At 44.8% G+C, this 18,669-nt stretch overlaps 1 protein-coding gene across 1 annotated transcript in view; it reads left to right on the top strand.

Annotated features, from left to right (window-relative positions):
• Positions 1-18,669, top strand: part of LOC139719914 (uncharacterized) — a 52,983-nt gene that overhangs the window by 28,187 nt on the left and 6,127 nt on the right. Inside the window, exon 8 of the mRNA XM_071631298.1 lies at positions 486-18,254. Coding sequence (XP_071487399.1) covers positions 486-18,254 — 17,769 coding nt within the window. The remainder of the gene's footprint in view (positions 1-485; positions 18,255-18,669) is intronic.

Below are 18,669 nucleotides of genomic sequence, written 5' to 3' on the forward strand. Positions count from 1 at the left end.
TTGCTATTGCTGTTGTTTGACCAATGGGTGGGCTCAGACAGATTAGACCGAATAATTATACAAACATACGTTTGTATGTAATATATGTAAATATATACATATATTGTATCTATTATGCACATTTACATGTAGATACATCATGATTTTGCTTACAGTGGGATGTATGAATACATGCAGTCAAACACATTACTATGCTATGGATTCGTGTGTGTGTGTGTGTGTGTGTGTGTGTGTGTGTGTGTACCCGCATAGTTATGCGTATTGTTTTACATCTCTCTACCTAGGAAAACCACTAACTAGTTTGTGTGTCGTTTTGTACATATCTCAAACTTGGATGAAGCAGAAAGTTTCATGTAATGACATAAAAAGAGAAATATGCTTTTATATTTCTTTTAGTGAATGTCATGTAAAACTGCTAATGTTCAACCAATACATTTAAAATTATTAAATTATTGTCACATCTTTATTTGTCACCTTCACACTAGTCGTCGTCATTCCCACGAAGCCTACGCGATCACCGATATTGACAACTCAAACGATTGAGGCGACAGATTCGAGTAGGCAAGCAGCAACGACACCAACAAGAACAACTGCATCGGTGACCCCGGAAGGGATTCCTTCAAGTCGAACATCGAAACACCTGTCCACTCCAGAGACTCTACTATCCTCTCCAACCCCAGTGTTTTCTACTGAAGATGACATCTCAATATCTCCGACAACAGGAGTTTCACCAATTTCTTCTGATTTGACAGTATTCAGAACTAAAACATCAACACCAGTGTCCATGGAAGGAACATCTGCAGGTCAAACAACAGACCAAGACCACCCTTCATTTCCAAGCACTACTTCGCCTGTAGCAAATCAAACATCAATATCAGTAACACAGGGAGCAATTTCAGTATCACCTACAACAGACGTTTCATCGACATCTTCTGACTCAACAACTGTACCAACGACAGCATCTGTAACCTTGACTCAGGGAGATACTTCGTTCAGTCAATCTACGGAGTACAAACGAACTTTAACATCAAGCTTTTATTCAACACTAGCAAAATCAACACCGATCTCAGTAACACAGGATGCGGTTTCAATATATCCCACGACCGAAATTTCGTCACCATCCTCTGATTCAACAACAACCTTACCAACAAAAATATCTGGATCGACTATCCAGGAAGAGACATCGTCCAGTCAAATTACGGAGCACGCACGGACTTCAACGCAACGCACTCCTTTACCATTGGAAAATCTAACATCAGTCTCAGAAGCACAGGATGCGATATCTCCTACAACAGACATTTCATCAACATCTCCAGATTCAAGAACTTTACCAACGAAAACATCTACATTGGTGACAAGGGAAGATATTTTATCTGGTTGGACTACGGAGCCCTCTCGCTCTTCAACTCTTAGCACGTCTTCACCACTGGCAAATCAAACATCAATATCAGTAACGCAGGATCCGATTTCGATATCTACATTAACGGACATTCCACCAACATTTTTTGAATCAACAACTTTACCAGCGTCAACAACTGTAACGGTGACCCTAGAAAGGGCTTCACCCAGTGAAACATCAGAACAACAACCTCCTTCATCTCCAACCTCTATCGTACTACAGACAAATATAACTTCAGTGTCAGTAACAAAGGATGCTATCTCAGTTTCTCCGACAGCAGACATTTCATCAACATCTACTGCAACAATTTCACCAACGGGGAGATCTACATCGGTAACGCGGGAAAAGACACCATCCATTCCAACTCAGGAGCACTTGCGCCCTTCAACTCCAGACACGCCCAAACCATTGACAAATCAAACATCTATCTCTGTAACACAGGATGCAATTTCAATATCTCCAACAGCTGATATTTCACCAACATCTAATGCAACAAAGTTCCCAACGATAGCATCTACAGTTGTGACGCCAGAGGATACATCATCCGTTCAAACTACGGAGCACGCACGCCCTTCGATTCCAAGGTCGTCTTCACCATTGGCAAATCAAACATCTATCTCTGTAACACAGGATGCGATTTCAATATCTCCAACAACGGACATTTCATCAACATTTCCTGATTCGAAAACTTTACCAGCGACAACTGTAACGGTGACCCCAGAAAGGGCTTCATCCAGTACAACATCAGAACAGCAACCTCCTTCATCTCCAACCTCTATCGTACTACAGACAAATATAACTTCAGTGTCAATAACAAAGGATGCTATCTCAGTTTCTCCGACAGCAGACATTTCATCAACATCTACTGCAACAATTTCACCAACGGGAAGATCTACATCGGTAACGCAGGAAGAGACGTCATCCATTCCAACTAAGGAGCTCTCGCGCCCTTCAACTCCAGACACGCCTTTACCATTGACAAATCAAACATCTATCTCTGTATCACGGGATGCGATTTCAATATCTCCAAGAACTGATATTTCACCAACATCTAATGCAACAAAGTTCCCAACGATAGCATCTACAGTTGTGACGCCAGAGGATACGTCATCCGTTCGAACTACGGAGCACGCGCGCCCTTCAATTCCAAGGTCGTCTTCACCACTGGCAAATCAAACATCTATCTCTGTAACACAGGATGCGATTTCAATATCTCCAACAACGGACATTTCATCAACATCTTCTGATTCGACAAGTTCACCAACCATAGCATCTGTAACCGTCATCTCAGAAAGAATTTCTCCCAGTCAAGCGACAGGATACGTATTTTCTTCATCTCCAACTTCTGTTATATCGCAGGCAAATCTAACTTCGGTGGCAGTAACAGAGGACGCAGCCTCAGTTTCCCAGACAACAGACATTTCATCAGCATTAACTGATGTCACAATTTCACCGAGGGAAACATCTACATCGGTAACGCAGAAAGAGACATCCATTCCAACTACGGAGCACTCGCGTCCATCAATTCCAGACACGCCTTTACCATTTACAAATCAAACATCTATATCTATAACACAGGATGCGATTTCAATATCTCCAACAAAAGATATTTACCAATCATCTTCTATTGCAACAACGTTGTCAACAACAGCATCTACAGTTGTGACGCAAGAAGATACGTCATCCGTTCAAACTACGGAGCACGCGCGCCCTTCAACTCCAAGCTTGTCTTCACCACTGGCAAATCAAACATCTATGTCTGTGACACAGGATGTAATTTCAATATCTCAAACAAAAGATATTTCCCCTACATCTATTGCAACAACAGCATCTACAGTTGTGACGCAGGAAGATACGCCATCCATTCAGACTACGGAGCACGCGCGCCCTTCAACTCCAAACTTGTCATCACCACCGGCAAACCCAACATCTATGTCTGTAACACAGGATGTGATTTCAATATCTCCAACAAAAGATATTTCCCCGACATCTATTGCAACAACGTTGCCAACGACAGCATCTACAGTTGTAACGCAAGAAGATACGCCATCCACTTCAACTACAGCGTCAGTGAGAACGTCTGTAACGATAACCGCGGAAAGGACTTCTCCCAGTCAAACATCTGAACACGTACCTCCTTCATCTCAAACCTCTACCTTATCAAGGGCAAGTTTAGCTTCAGTGTCAGTAACAAAGGATGCGATCTCGATCTCTCCGACAAAAGACATGTCATCGGCATCACTTGATGCAACGCTTTCATCAACGAGATCATCTACATCAAAAATACAGGCAGATACTTCATCCATTCAAGCCACTGAGCATGAACAGACGTCAACTCCAAGCACGTCTTTAGCAGTGGAAAATAAAACATCAATCTTGATAACGCGGGGTGCAATTTCATTATCTCCAACAAAGGTTATTTTAGCAACATCCTCTCTTGCAACAACTTTGCCATTAAGAACATCTAGAGTTGTGACGCAGGAAGATGCGCCATCCATTGAAACTACGGAGAAATTTTCCACAACGGACGTTTCATCAACATCTTTACCAACGATAGCATCTGCAACGGTCATCCTGGAAGGAACTTCTCCGAGTCAAGCAACTCCTTCATCTCCAACTTCTATTACATCACAGGCAAATCTAACTTCAGTGTCAGTGAAAGAGGATGCAATATCAGTTTCTCCGACAACAGACATTTCATCAGCATCATCTGATGTAAAGGAAAATCAAACATCATTCTCAGTAACACAGGATTCAATTTCAATATCTCCTTCACTTAATATTTCATCACCATCTTCTGATTTAACATATTCACCAACGACGGCACTTGCATCAGTTACCCCGAAAGGTACTTCTCGTCAAACAACAGAATACAGGATTCCTTCATCTCCATCAACTGCAAGTACACTATCACCCGATGAATCAACCACAGTAAGGACAACAACACAGACAACAGACGAAGTTGATACAAGTGAAGACATAACGTCCGGAGGAATTTCCGATACCGACATCTTACTATCCGCTACTTCTCAGTCATCAACATCAACAGCAGTAGCAGAGATATCAACAGAGAAACCCACATCCGAAGTACTTTTTTCGAGGCCAACAGGGGATATCACTTCACCATTCGAAATCGTCACGCCTGAGGTGACTACATCGGGCGAAACGCCAGAAGAACCATCAACAGGTGTGCCAGTACTATCTACAGAAGCTCATGTGACAACGCGTACAGCATCATCAAGTGCAGTACCAGCTGAAGTAGTTTCTTTATCTCAGACAAGTCAGAGAGGAACAAGTGAGTTAGTAACAGTATTTCAAACAACAGACACATCTTCGACCGTGGTTGACGCTTCCACAAGAGATGCCAGTGAAAGAGTGACAGGTGTTTTAACAACCACAGCTGAAACAATAACAGTAAAGCGAGACAGAATCAACGTTACTACTGAATCGTCAGGCCAGTTCCTACGGACAGAACCTGATATTTTCTCGACTTCTCCCTTCATGACGACGACGAGTCTGACAGATCGTCCAGAGGGTAAAACTTCAAGACAACCAAGTGATTTTGCTGCTACTGACGTTGTTAAAGAAACTGAAACTGTTGATATTAAGACGTTGACAGGAACAACTCAATCGCCACAGACTGCAGGAGTCCGAACAACTCTTCCTACCCGAACCATTTCCGAAGTAGTAACATCTACACAAACATCCAAAACACGTTTTACCACTCTCGATTTGCAATCTACTGCAGGTGTATCAATGACATCCGCAGAGAGGAAAACGCCCACACAAGAACTTTTCACAACAGACCAACCCGAATCTGGAACGGGCGTTGTGACTTCGGGTGAAATAACATCTAGCCAGTCACCCGCTAGGTTAATCCTCACTTCTACCGTTCCAAGTGTAACACGTTCGACAGACCTAACTGACTCAACTACTGAAAGCTTAGAAACTGAGATAATTGCATATGAAAGCACAACAGCTATAGGCAAAGACACACCGAAAGTATTTCCAACCACAGTAAGAATAACAACACAGACAACAGAAGAAGTTGATACAAGTGACTCAGTAACGTCCCGAGTAGATCCCGAAGGGGACACATTACCGTCCACTGCTTCTAAGTCATCAACAGCAGCAGTAACAGAGCTGTCAACTGACGCACCAACATCCGAAGAACTTCGCCCTAGGCCGACAGAGGATATCACCTCTCCATTTGAGATTGTCACACCCGAGGTGACTACATCGGGTGAAGCGCCAGACGAACCATCAACAAGAGTGCATGTACTATCTACAGAAGCTGTCGTGACAACAGATGCATCACAGAGCTCAGCGCCAGTTGAAGTCATTTCTTCGTCTCAGACAAGTCAACAACGTACAAGTGAGTCGACATCAGTCTTTCAAGATGTAAGCACAACTTCTCCAACCGTGGTTGGCACTTCCACAACACATGCCACTGAAAAAGGGTCAACTATATCAACAGCCACAGTCTCAACAACACCAAAGCAGGACTTGGTTGACTTTAGTACCGAGGCATCAGGCCAGTTTCCACGTACAGAACCTGATATTTTCTCGACTTCTCCCTTCATGACGACGACGGGTCTGACAGATCGTCCAGAGGGTAAAACTTCAAGAGTACCGAGCGATTTCGCTGCCACTGACGTTGTCACAGAAACTGAAACTGTTGACATTAAGACGTTGACAGGAACAACTCAATCGCCACAGACTGCAGGAGTCGGAACAACTCGTCCTACCCGAACCATTCCCGAAGTAGTAACATCTACACAAACATCCAAAACACGTTTTACCACTCTCGATTTGCAATCTACTGCAGGTGTATCAATGACATCCGCAGAGAGGAAAACGCCTGCACAAGAACTTTTCACAACAGACCAACCAGAATCTGGAGCGGGCGTTGTGACTTCGGGTGAAATAACATCTAGCCAGTCACCCGCTAGGTTAATCCTCACTTCTACCATTCCAAGTGTAACAAGTTCAACAGACCTAACTGACTCAACTACTGGAAGCTTAGAAACTGAGATAATTGCATATGAAAGCACAACAGCTATAGGCAAAGACACACCGAAAGTATTTCCAACCTCAGTAAGAATAACAACAGAGACGACGGACGAAGTTGATACGAGTGACTCAGTAACGTCCCGAGCAGATCCCGAAGGGGACACAGTACCGTCCACTGCTTCTAAGTCATCAACAGCAGCAGTAACAGAGCTGTCAACTGAAGCACCAACATCCGAAGAACTTCGCTCTAGGCCGACAGAGGATATCACCTCTCCATTTGAGATTGTCACACCCGAGGTGACTACATCGGGTGAAGCGCCAGACGAACCATCAACAAGAGTGCATGTACTATCTACAGAAGCTGTCGTGACAACAGAGGCATCACAGAGCTCAGCGCCAGTTGAAGTCATTTCTTCGTCTCAGACAAGTCAACAACGTACAAGTGAGTCGGCATCAGTCTTTCAAGATGTAAGCACAACTTCTCCAACCGTGGTTGGCACTTCCACAACATATGCCACTGAAAGAGGGTCAAGTATATCAACAGCCACAGTCGCAACAACACCAAAGCAGGACTTGGTTGACTTTAGTACCGAGGCATCAGGCCAGTTTCCACGTACAGAACCTGATATTTTCTCGACTTCTCCCTTCATGACGACGACGGGTCTGACAGATCGTCCAGATGGTAAAACTTCAAGAAAACCGAGCGATTTCGCTGCCACTGACGTTGTTACAGAAACTGAAACTGTTGATATTAAGGCGTTGACAGGAACAACTCAATCGCCACAGACTGCAGGAGTTGGAACAACTCTTCCTACCCGAACCATTCCCGAAGTAGTAACATCTACACAAACATTAAAAACACGTTTTACCACTCTTGATTTGCAATCTACTGCAGGTGTATCAATGACATCCGCAGAGAGGAAAACGCCTACACAAGAACTTTTCACAACAGACCAACCCGAATCTGGAACGGGCGTTGTGACTTCGGGTGAAATAACATCTAGCCAGTTACCCGCTAGGTTAATCCTCACTTCTACCATTCCAAGTGTAACAAGTTCAACAGACCTAACTGACTCAACTACTGAAAGCTTAGAAACTGAGATAATAGCATATGAAAGCACAACAGCTATAGGCAAAGACACACCGAAAGTATTTCCAACCACAGTAAGAATAACAACAGAGACGACGGACGAAGTTGATACGAGTGACTCAGTAACGTCCCGGGCAGATCCCGAAGGGGACTCAGTACCGTCCACTGCTTCTAAGTCATCAACAGCAGCAGTAACAGAGCTGTCAACTGACGCACCAACATCCAAAGAACTTCGCCCTAGGCCGACAGAGGATATCACCTCTCCATTTGAGATTGTCACACCCGAGGTGACTACATCGGGCGAAGCGCCAGAAGAACCATCAACAAGAGTGCATGTACTATCTACAGAAGCTGTCGTGACAGCAGATGCATCACAGAGCTCAGTGCCAGTTGAAGTTATTTCTTCATCTCAGACAAGTCAACAACGTACAAGTGAGTCGGCATCAGTCTTTCAAGATGTAAGCACAACTTCTCCAACCGTGGTTGGCACTTCCACAACATATGCCACTGAAAGAGGGTCAAGTATATCAACAGCCACAGTCGCAACAACACCAAAGCAGGACTTGGTTGACTTTAGTACCGAGGCATCAGGCCAGTTTCCACGTACAGAACCTGATATTTTCTCGACTTCTCCCTTCATGACGACGACGGGTCTGACAGATCGTCCAGAGGGTAAAACTTCAAGAGTACCGAGCGATTTCGCTGCCACTGACGTTGTCACAGAAACTGAAACTGTTGATATTAAGGCGTTGACAGGAACAACTCAATCGCCACAGACTGCAGGAGTCGGAACAACTCTTCCTACCCGAACCATTCCCGAAGTAATAACATCTACACAAACATCCAAAACACGTTTTACCACTCTCGATTTGCAATCTACTAGAGGTGTATCAACGACATCCGCAGAGAGGAAAACGCCTACACAAGAACTTTTCACAACAGACCAACCCGAATCTCGAACGGGTCTTGTGACTTCAGGTGATATAACATCTAGCGCATCACCCGCTAAGATAATCCTCACTTCTACCATTCCAAGTGTAACAAGTTCAACAGACCTAACTGACTCAACTACTGAAAGCTTAGAAACTGAGATAATTGCAGATGAAAGCACAACAGCTATAGGCAAAGACACACCGAAAGTATTTCCAACCACAGTAAGAATAACAACAGAGACGACGGACGAAGTTGATACGAGTGATTCAGTAACGTCCCGAGCAGATCCCGAAGGGGACACAGTACCGTCCACTGCTTCTAAGTCATCAACAGCAGCAGTAACAGAGCTGTCAACTGAAGCACCAACATCCGAAGAACTTCGCTCTAGGCCGACAGAGGATATCACATCTCCATTTGAGATTGTCACATCCGAGGTGACTACATCGGGCGAAGCGCCAGAAGAACCATCAACAAGCGTGCGCGTATTATCTACAGAAGCTGTTGTGACAACAGATGCACCACAGAGCTCAGTACCAGTTGAAGTTATTTCTTTATCTCAGACAAGTCAGCAACAAACAAGTGAGTCCACATCAAGCCTTGAAGCTGCAACAACTACTCCAACTGTGGTGGTTGGCACTTCCACAACTTATGCCACTGGAAAAGTGTCGACTGTATCAACACCCACAGATGCAACAACAGCAAAGGGGGACTTGTTTGAATTCAGTACTGAGGCATCAGGCCAGTTTCTACGTACAGAACCTGATGTTTTCTCGAGTTCTTCCTTTTTGAAGACGACGGGTTCAACGGATCGTTCAGAGAGTAATACTTCAAGAAAACCAATAGATTTCGTTGCCACTGACGTTGTCACAGAAACAACTGAAATTGTTGACATTCAGACTTTGACAGGTACCACTCAATCGCCACAGGCTGCAGGAGTCGGAACAACCTCACCAGCCCCACCCACTAGCAAAGTAATAACAACCTCACCTGCCAAAACCATTCCCGAAGGAGTAAGATCTACACAAACGTCCAAAACACATTTTACTACTCTCGATTTGCAATTTACTAGAGGTGTATCAACGACATCCGCAGAGAGGAAAACGCCTACACAAGAACTTTTCACACCAGACCAATCAGAATCTGGAACGGGTGTTGTGACTTCAGGTGATATAACATCTAGCGCATCACCCGCTAAGATAATCCTCACTTCTACCACTCCAGGTGCAACAACTTCAACAGGCCTATATGACTCAACTACTACAAGTTTAGAAACTGAGATAATTGCAGATGAAAAAACTACAGGTATAGGCAAAGAAACATCAAAAGTATTTCCAACCACAGTAAGAATAATCACTCAGACGACAGACCAAATTGATGCAAGGTACTCAGAAACGTCACGAGCATATCCCGATGGCGACACGGTACCCTCCACTACTTCTCAGTTGTCAACAACAGAAGTAATAGAGATGTCAACTAAAGGGCCAGTGTCCGAAGAACTTCGCTCAAGGCCGACAGAGGATATCACGTCTCCATTTGGAATTGTCACGTCAGATGTGACTACCTCAGGCGAAACGCCGGAAGCACCATCAACAAGTGTGCACATACTATCTACAGAAACTGTCGTTACAACAGATGCATCACAGAGCAAAGTACCAGTTGAAGTCATTTCTTCATCTCAGACAAGTCAGCAACGTACAAGTGAGTCAGCATCAGTCTTCAAAGATGTAAGCACAACTTCTCCAACCGTGGTTGGCATTTCCACATCTTATGCCACTGAAAAAGTGTCAAGTGTGTCAACTGCCACAGATGCAACAACAGGAAAGGGGGACTCTGTTGACTTTAGTACAGAGGCGTCAGGTCAGTTTCCAGATACAGAGCCTGATATCTTCTCGACTTCTTCCTTCATGACAACAACGAGTCTGACAGATCGTTCAGAGGGCAAAACTTCAAGAAAACCAATCGATTTTGCTGTCACTGCCTTTGTTACAGAAACAACTGAAGCTATTGACATTCAGACTTTGACAGGAACTCAATCGCCACAGGCTGCAGGAGTCAAAACTACCTTACCTGCCCCGACTATTCTCGAGGTAGAAACATCTGCACAACCGTCTAAAACACGTTTTACCACTCTCGATTTGGAATCTACTAGAGGTGTATCAACGGCGTCCGTAGACAGGAAAACACCTCCACAAGAACTTTTCACACCAGATCAAACAGAATCTGGAGCTAGTGTTGTGACTTCAGGTGAAATAACATCTAGTGCATCACCCGGTAAGATAATCCTCACTTCTACCATTCCAAGTGAAACAAGTTCAGCTGTTCTAACTGCATCAACCACTAGAAGCTCACCAACTGTGATAATTCCAGATGAAAGCAAAACAACTATTGGTAAAGAAACATCGAAAGTATTTCCAACAACAGTAAGAATAACAACAAAGACAGATACAAGTGACTCAGCGACATCCCCAACATTTCCCGATGGCGACACGGTACTGTCCACTTCTGCTCAGTTATCTGTAACAACAGCAGTAACAGGGGTATCAACTGAAGCTCCAGCATCCGAAGAACTTCGCTCGCGGCCAACAGAGGATATCACCACTCCATTTGAAATTATCACACCCGAGGTGACTACATCCGGCGAAACGCCAGAAGAACCATCGACAAGTGTGCGCATACTATCTACAGAAGCTGTCGTGACAACAGATGCATCACAGAGCTCAGTACCTGTTGAGGTCATTTCTTCGTCTCAGACAAGTCAAGAACGTACAAGTGAGCCGGCATCAGTCTTTCAAGATGTAAGCACAACTTCTCCGACCGTGGTTGGCACTTCCACAACATATGCCACTGAAAGAGAGTCGAGTGTATCACTAGCTACAGATGCAACAACACCAAAGGAGGACTCGGTTGTTTTTAGTACCGAGGCATCAGGCCAGTTTCCACGTACAGAACCTGATGTTTTCACGACTTCTTCCTTCATGACGACGACGGGTCTAACGGATCGTTCAGAGGGAAAAACTTCAAGAAAACCAAGCGATGGTGCCACTCACCTTGTTAAAGAAACAACTGAAGCTGTTGACATTCAGGCTTTGACACGAACAACTCAATCACCACAGGCTGTAGGAGTCAAAACTACCTTACCTGGCCCAACTATTCCCACGGTAGAAACATCAGCACAACCGTCTAAAACACGTTTTACCACTCTCGATTTGGAATCTACTAGGAGTGTATCAACGGCATCCGTAGACAGGAAAACACCTACACAAGAACTTTTCACACCAGATCAAACAGAATCTGGAGCTAGTGTTGTGACTTCAGGTGAAATAACATCTAGTGCATCACCCGGTAAGATAATCCTCACTTCTACCATTCCAAGTGAAACAAGTTCAGCTGATCTAATTGCATCAACCACTAGAAGCTCACCAACTGTGATAATTCCTGATGAAAGCACAAGAGCTAGTGGTAAAGAAACATTGAAAGTATTTCCAACAACAGTAAGAATAACAACACAGGCAGATACAAGTGACTCAGCGACATCCCCAACATTTCCCGATGGCGACACGGTACAGTCCACTTCTGCTCAGTTATCTGTAACAACAGCAGTAACAGGGGTATCAACTGAAGCTCCAGCATCCGAAGAACTTCGCTCGCGGCCAACAGAGGATATCACCACTCCATTTGAAATTATCACATCCGAGGTGACTACATCTGGTGAAACGCCAGAAGAACCATCGACAAGTATGCGCATACTATCTACAGAAGCTGTCGTGACAACAGATGCATCACAGAGCTCAGTACCTGTTGAGGTCATTTCTTCATCTCAGACAAGTCAACAACGCACAAGTGAGCCGGCATCAGTCTTTCAATCTGCCAGCACAACTTCTCCGACCGTGGTTGGCACTTCCACAACATATGCCACTGAAAGAGGGTCGAGTGTATCAACAGCTACAGATGTAAAAACACCAAAGGAGGACTCGGTTGTCTTTAGTACCGAGGCATCCGGCCAGTTTCCACGTACAGAACCTGATGTTTTCTCGACTTCTTCCTTCATGACGACGACGGGTCTGACGGATCGTTCAGAGGGACAAACTTCAAGAAAACCAAGCGATGGTGCCACTGACGTTGTTAAAGAAACAACTGAAGCTGTTGACATTCAGACTTTGACACGAACAACTCAATCACCACAGGCTGTAGGAGTCAAAACTACCTTACCTGGCCCAACTATTCCCACGGTAGAAACATCAGCACAACCGTCTAAAACACGTTTTACCACTCTCGATTTGGAATCTACTAGGAGTGTATCAACAGCATCCGTAGACAGGAAAACACCTACACAAGAACTTTTCACACCAGATCAAACAGAATCTGGAGCTAGTGTTGTGACTTCAGGTGAAATAACATCTAGTGCATCACCCGGTAAGATAATCCTCACTTCTACCATTCCAAGTGAAACAAGTTCAGCTGATCTAATTGCATCAACCACTAGAAGCTCACCAACTGTGATAATTCCTGATGAAAGCACAAGAGCTAGTGGTAAAGAAACATTGAAAGTATTTCCAACAACAGTAAGAATAACAACACAGGCAGATACAAGTGACTCAGCGACATCCCCAACATTTCCCGATGGCGACACGGTACAGTCCACTTCTGCTCAGTTATCTGTAACAACAGCAGTAACATGGGTATCAACTGAAGCTCCAGCATCCGAAGAACTTCGCTCGCGGCCAACAGAGGATATCACCACTCCATTTGAAATTATCACATCCGAGGTGACTACATCTGGTGAAACGCCAGAAGAACCATCGACAAGTATGCGCATACTATCTACAGAAGCTGTCGTGACAACAGATGCATCACAGAGCTCAGTACCTGTTGAGGTCATTTCTTCGTCTCAGACAAGTCAACAACGCACAAGTGAGCCGGCATCAGTCTTTCAATCTGCAAGCACAACTTCTCCGACCGTGGTTGGCACTTCCACAACATATGCCACTGAAAGAGGGTCGAGTGTATCAACAGCTACAGATGTAAAAACACCAAAGGAGGACTCGGTTGTCTTTAGTACCGAGGCATCCGGCCAGTTTCCACGTACAGAACCTGATGTTTTCTCGACTTCTTTCTTCATGACGACGACGGGTCTGACGGATCGTTCAGAGGGACAAACTTCAAGAAAACCAAGCGATGGTGCCACTGACGTTGTTAAAGAAACAACTGAAGCTGTTGACATTCAGACTTTGACACGAACAACTCAATCACCACAGGCTGTAGGAGTCCAAACTACCTTACCTGGCCCAACTATTCCCGAGGTAGAAACATCTGCAGAACCGTCTAAAACACATGTTACCACTCTCGATTTGGAATCTACTAGGAGTGTATCAACGGCATCCGTAGACAGGAAAACACCTACACAAGAACTTTTCACACCAGATCAAACAGAATCTGGAGCTAGTGTTGTGACTTCAGGTGAAATAACATCTAGTGCATCACCCGGTAAGATAATCCTCACTTCTACCATTCCAAGTGAAACAAGTTCAGCTGACCTAACTGACTCCACTAGAAGCTCAGCAACTCTGATAATTCCAGATGAAAGCACAACAGCTATTGGCAAAGAAACATCGAAAGTATTTTCAACCACAGTAAGAATAACGACACAGTCAGACGAAATTGATACAAGTGACTCAGTGACATCCCGCGCGTATCCTGATGGTCACACGATACTGTCCACTTCTTCTCAATTATCATCAACAACAGCAGTAACAGAGATATCAACTGAAGCTCAAGCATCTGAAAAACTTCGCTTGGGGCCGACAGAGGATATCACCACTCCATTTGAAATTGTCACACCCGAGGTGACTACATCGGGCGAAGCGCCAGAAGAACCATCAACAAGTGTGCACGTACTATCTACAGAAGCTGTCGATACAACAGATGCATCACAGAGCTCAGTACCTGTTGAGGTCATTTCTTCGTCTCAGACAAGTCAACAACGTACAAGTGAGTCGGCATCAGTCTTTCAATCTGCAAGCACAACTTCTCCAACCGTGGTTGGCACTTCCACAACATATGCCACTGAAAGAGGGTCGAGTGTATCAACAGCTACAGATGCAACAACACCAAAGGAGGACTTGGTTGACTTTAGTACCGAGGCATCAGGCCAGTTTCCACGGACAGAACCTGATATTTTCTCGACTTCTTCCTTCATGACGACAACAGGTCTGACAGATCGTTCAGAGGGAAAAACTTCAAGAGAACCAAGCGATGGTGCTACTGACGTTGCTAAAGAAACAACTGAGGCTATCGACATTCACACTTTGACACAAACAACTCAATCTCCACAGGGTGTAGGAGTCAGAACTACCGTACTTGCCCCAACCATTCCCGAATTAGCAACATCTACAGAAACGTCCAAAACACGTTTTACCACTTTTGATTTGCAATCTACTACAGGTGTATCAATGACATCCGCAGACAGGAAAACGTCTAGACAAGAACTTTTCACAACAGAACAACCCGAATCTGGAGCGGGTGTTGTGACTTCGGGTGAAATAACATCTAGCGCATCACCCGCTAGGATAATCCTCACTTCTACCATTCCAAATGTAACAAGTTCAGCTGACCTGACTGACTCAACTACTAGAAGCTCAGCAACTGCGGTAATTGCAGATGAAAGCACAACAGTTCTAGGCAAAGAAACATCGAAAGTATTTTCAACCGCAGTAAGAATAACTACACATATGACAGACGAAATTGATACAAGTGTCTCAGTGACATCCCGGACAGATCCCGATGATGACACGGTACTGTCCACTTCTTCTCAGTTGTCGACAACAGTAGTAACAGAGATATCAACTGAAACACCAACATCCGAAGAACTCCACTCGCGGCCGACAGAGGATATCACCTCTTCATTTAAAATTGTCACACCCGAGGTGACTACATCGGGCGAAACGCCAGAAGAACCATCAACAAGTGTGTACATACTATCTACAGAAGCTGTCGTGACAACAGATGCATCACAGAGCTCAGTACCTGTCGAGGTCATTTCTTCATCTCAGGCAAGTCAACAACGTACAAGTGAGTCGACATCAGTCTTTCGAGCTGCAAGCACAACTTCTCCGACCGTGGTTGGCACTTCCACAACATATGCCACTGAAAGAGAATCAAGTGTATCAACAGCTACAGATGCAACAACACCAAAGGAGGACGTGGTTGACTTTAGTACCGAGGCTTCGGGCCAGTTTCCACGTACAGAACCTGATGTTTTCTCGACTCCTTCCTTCATGACGATGACGGGTCTGACGGATCGTTCAGAGGGAAAAACTTCAAGAAAACCAAGCGATGGTGCCACTGACGTTGTTAAAGAAACAACTGAAGCTGTTGACGTTCAGACTTTGACACGAACAACTCAATCACCACAGGCTGTAGGGGTCAAAACTACCTTACCTGGCCAAACCATTCCCGAGGTAGAAACATCTGCAGAACCGTCTAAAACACGTTTTACCACTCCCGATTTGGAATCTACAAGAGATGTATCAACGACATCCGTAGACAGGAAAACGCCTAAACAAGAACTTTTCACACCAGATCAAACAGAATCTGGAGCTAGTGTTGTGACTTCAGGTGAAATGACATCTAGTGCATCACCCGGTAAGATAATCCTCACTTCTACCATTCCAAGTGAAACAAGTTCAGCTGACCTAACTGAATCCACCACTAGAAGCTCAGCAACTCTGATAATTCCAGATGAAAGCACAACAGCTATTGGCAAAGAAACATCGAAAGTATTTTCAACCACAGTAAGAGTAACAACACAGACAGACGAAATTGATACAAGTGACTCAGTGACATCCCGCGCATATCCTGATGGTCACACGATACTGTCCACGTCTTCTCAGTTGTCATCAACAACAGCAGTAACAGAGATATCAACTGAAGCTCCAGCATCCGAAGAACTTCGCTCACGGCCGACAGAGGATATTACCACTCCATTTGAAATTGTCACATCCGAGGTGACTACATCGGGCGAAGCGCCAGAAGAACCATCAACAAGCGTGCGCGTACTATCTACAGAAGCTGTCGATACAACAGATGCATCACAGAGCTCAGCGCCAGTTGAAGTAATTTCTTCATCTCAGACAAGTCAACAACGTACAAGTGAGTCGACATCAGTCTTTCGAGCTGCAAGCACAACTTCTCCAACCGTGGTTGGCACTTCCACAACATATGGCACTGAAAGAGGGTCAAGTGTATCAACAGCTACAGATGCAACAACACCAAAGCAGGACTCGGTTGACTTTAGTACCGAGGCATCCGGCCAGTTTCCACGTACAGAACCTGATAGTTTCTCGACTTCTTCCTTCATGACGACGACGGGTCTGACGGATCGTTCAGAAGGAAAAACTTCAAGAAAACCAAGCGATGGTGCCACTGACGTTGTTAAAGAAACAACTGAAGCTGTTGACGTTCAGACTTTGACACGAACAACTCAATCACCACAGGCTGTAGGGGTCAAAACTACCTTACCTGGCCAAACCATTCCCGAGGTAGAAACATCTGCAGAACCGTCTAAAACACGTTTTACCACTCTCGATTTGGAATCTACAAGAGATGTATCAACGACATCTGTAGACAGGAAAACGCCCACACAAGAACTTTTCACACCAGATCAAACAGAATCTGGAGCTAGTGTTGTGACTTCAGGTGAAATGACATCTAGCGCATCACCCGGTAAGATAATCCTCACTTCTACCATTCCAAGTGAAACAAGTTCAGCTGACCTAACTGACTCCACTAGAAGCTCAGCAACTCTGATAATTCCAGATGAAAGCACAACAGCTATTGGCAAAGAAACATCGAAAGTATTTTCGACCACAGTAAGAATAACAACACAGTCAGACGAAATTGATACAAGTGACTCAGTGACATCCCGCGCGTATCCTGATGGTCACACGATACTGTCCACTTCTTCTCAACTATCATCATCAACAGCAGTAACAGAGATATCAACTGAAGCTCCAGCATCTGAAAAACTTCTCTCGGGGCCGACAGAGGATATCACCACTCCATTTGAAATTGTCACACCCGAGGTGACTACATCGGGCGAAGCGCCACAAGAACCATCAACAAGTGTGCCCGTAATATCTACAGAAGCTGTCGATACAACAGATGCATCACAGAGCTCAGTACCAGTTGAGGTCATTTCTTCGTCTCAGACAAGTCAACAACGTACAAGTGAGTCGGCATCAGTCTTTCAATCTGCAAGCACAACTTCTTCAACCGTGGTTGGCACTTCCACAACATATGCCACTGAAAGAGGGTCGAGTGTATCAACAGCTACAGATACAACAACACAAAAGGAGGACTTGGTAGACTTTAGTACCGAGGCATCCGGCCAGTTTCCACGTACAGAACCAGATATTTTCTCGACTTCTTCCTTCATGACGACGACGGGTCTGACAGTAGATCGGTCAGACGGAAAAACTTCAAGAAAACCAATTGATTTCGTAGCCACTGACGTTGTTACAGAATCAACTGAAGCTGTTGACATTCAGACTTTGACACGAACAACTCAATCGCCAACACAAGAACTTTTCACAACAGACCAACCGGAATCTGGAGTGGGTCTTGTGACTTCTGGTGAAATAACAGCTAGTGCATCACCTGCCAAGATAACCCTCACCAATACTTTACTGTCCTCTCTATCTCATTCATCAACAACACCAGGAGTAGCACAGATATCAACCGAGACACAAACATCCGAAGTACTTCGCTCGAGTCCGATAGGGGAAATCACCTCCTCTCGCAAAACTGTCACGCCCGGGGCGAGTATGTCGAGTGAAACGTCAGAAGAGCCATTAACAAGTGTGCGTATACTATCTACAGAAGCTCTTGGGACAACGAGTGCATATCCAGATACAACAGCTTCATCTGCAACATCACTTTCAGGCAGACCTTCAAGCACGTGGTTTACTCTTGTACGAGAACTGGGCATTTCCTCTAGTGATGAATTACGGCTACCCTCGAGTGTAACGGTGATTCCCGAAGAAAGTACGTCTTCCCTACCTGTAACAATGCAGTCAAGGTCTGCCATATTATTGACATCCTTTTCACCCGTGCAAAAATCATCTCCTTCGTCCAGCTTGCCACTATCAACCTCATCCACCGCACAGCTGTTCACAACTTTGGCGAGTACCGCTCGCATCGGTCAAGATGTGAAATCAAATGTCACTGCCATTTATCC

Source organism: Diadema antillarum, unplaced genomic scaffold, assembly GCF_040938485.1.
Source record: "Diadema antillarum isolate AM-2024a unplaced genomic scaffold, OU_Dant_1.0 scf00000116, whole genome shotgun sequence".
In the NCBI taxonomy this organism is placed as follows: domain Eukaryota; kingdom Metazoa; phylum Echinodermata; class Echinoidea; order Diadematoida; family Diadematidae; genus Diadema; species Diadema antillarum.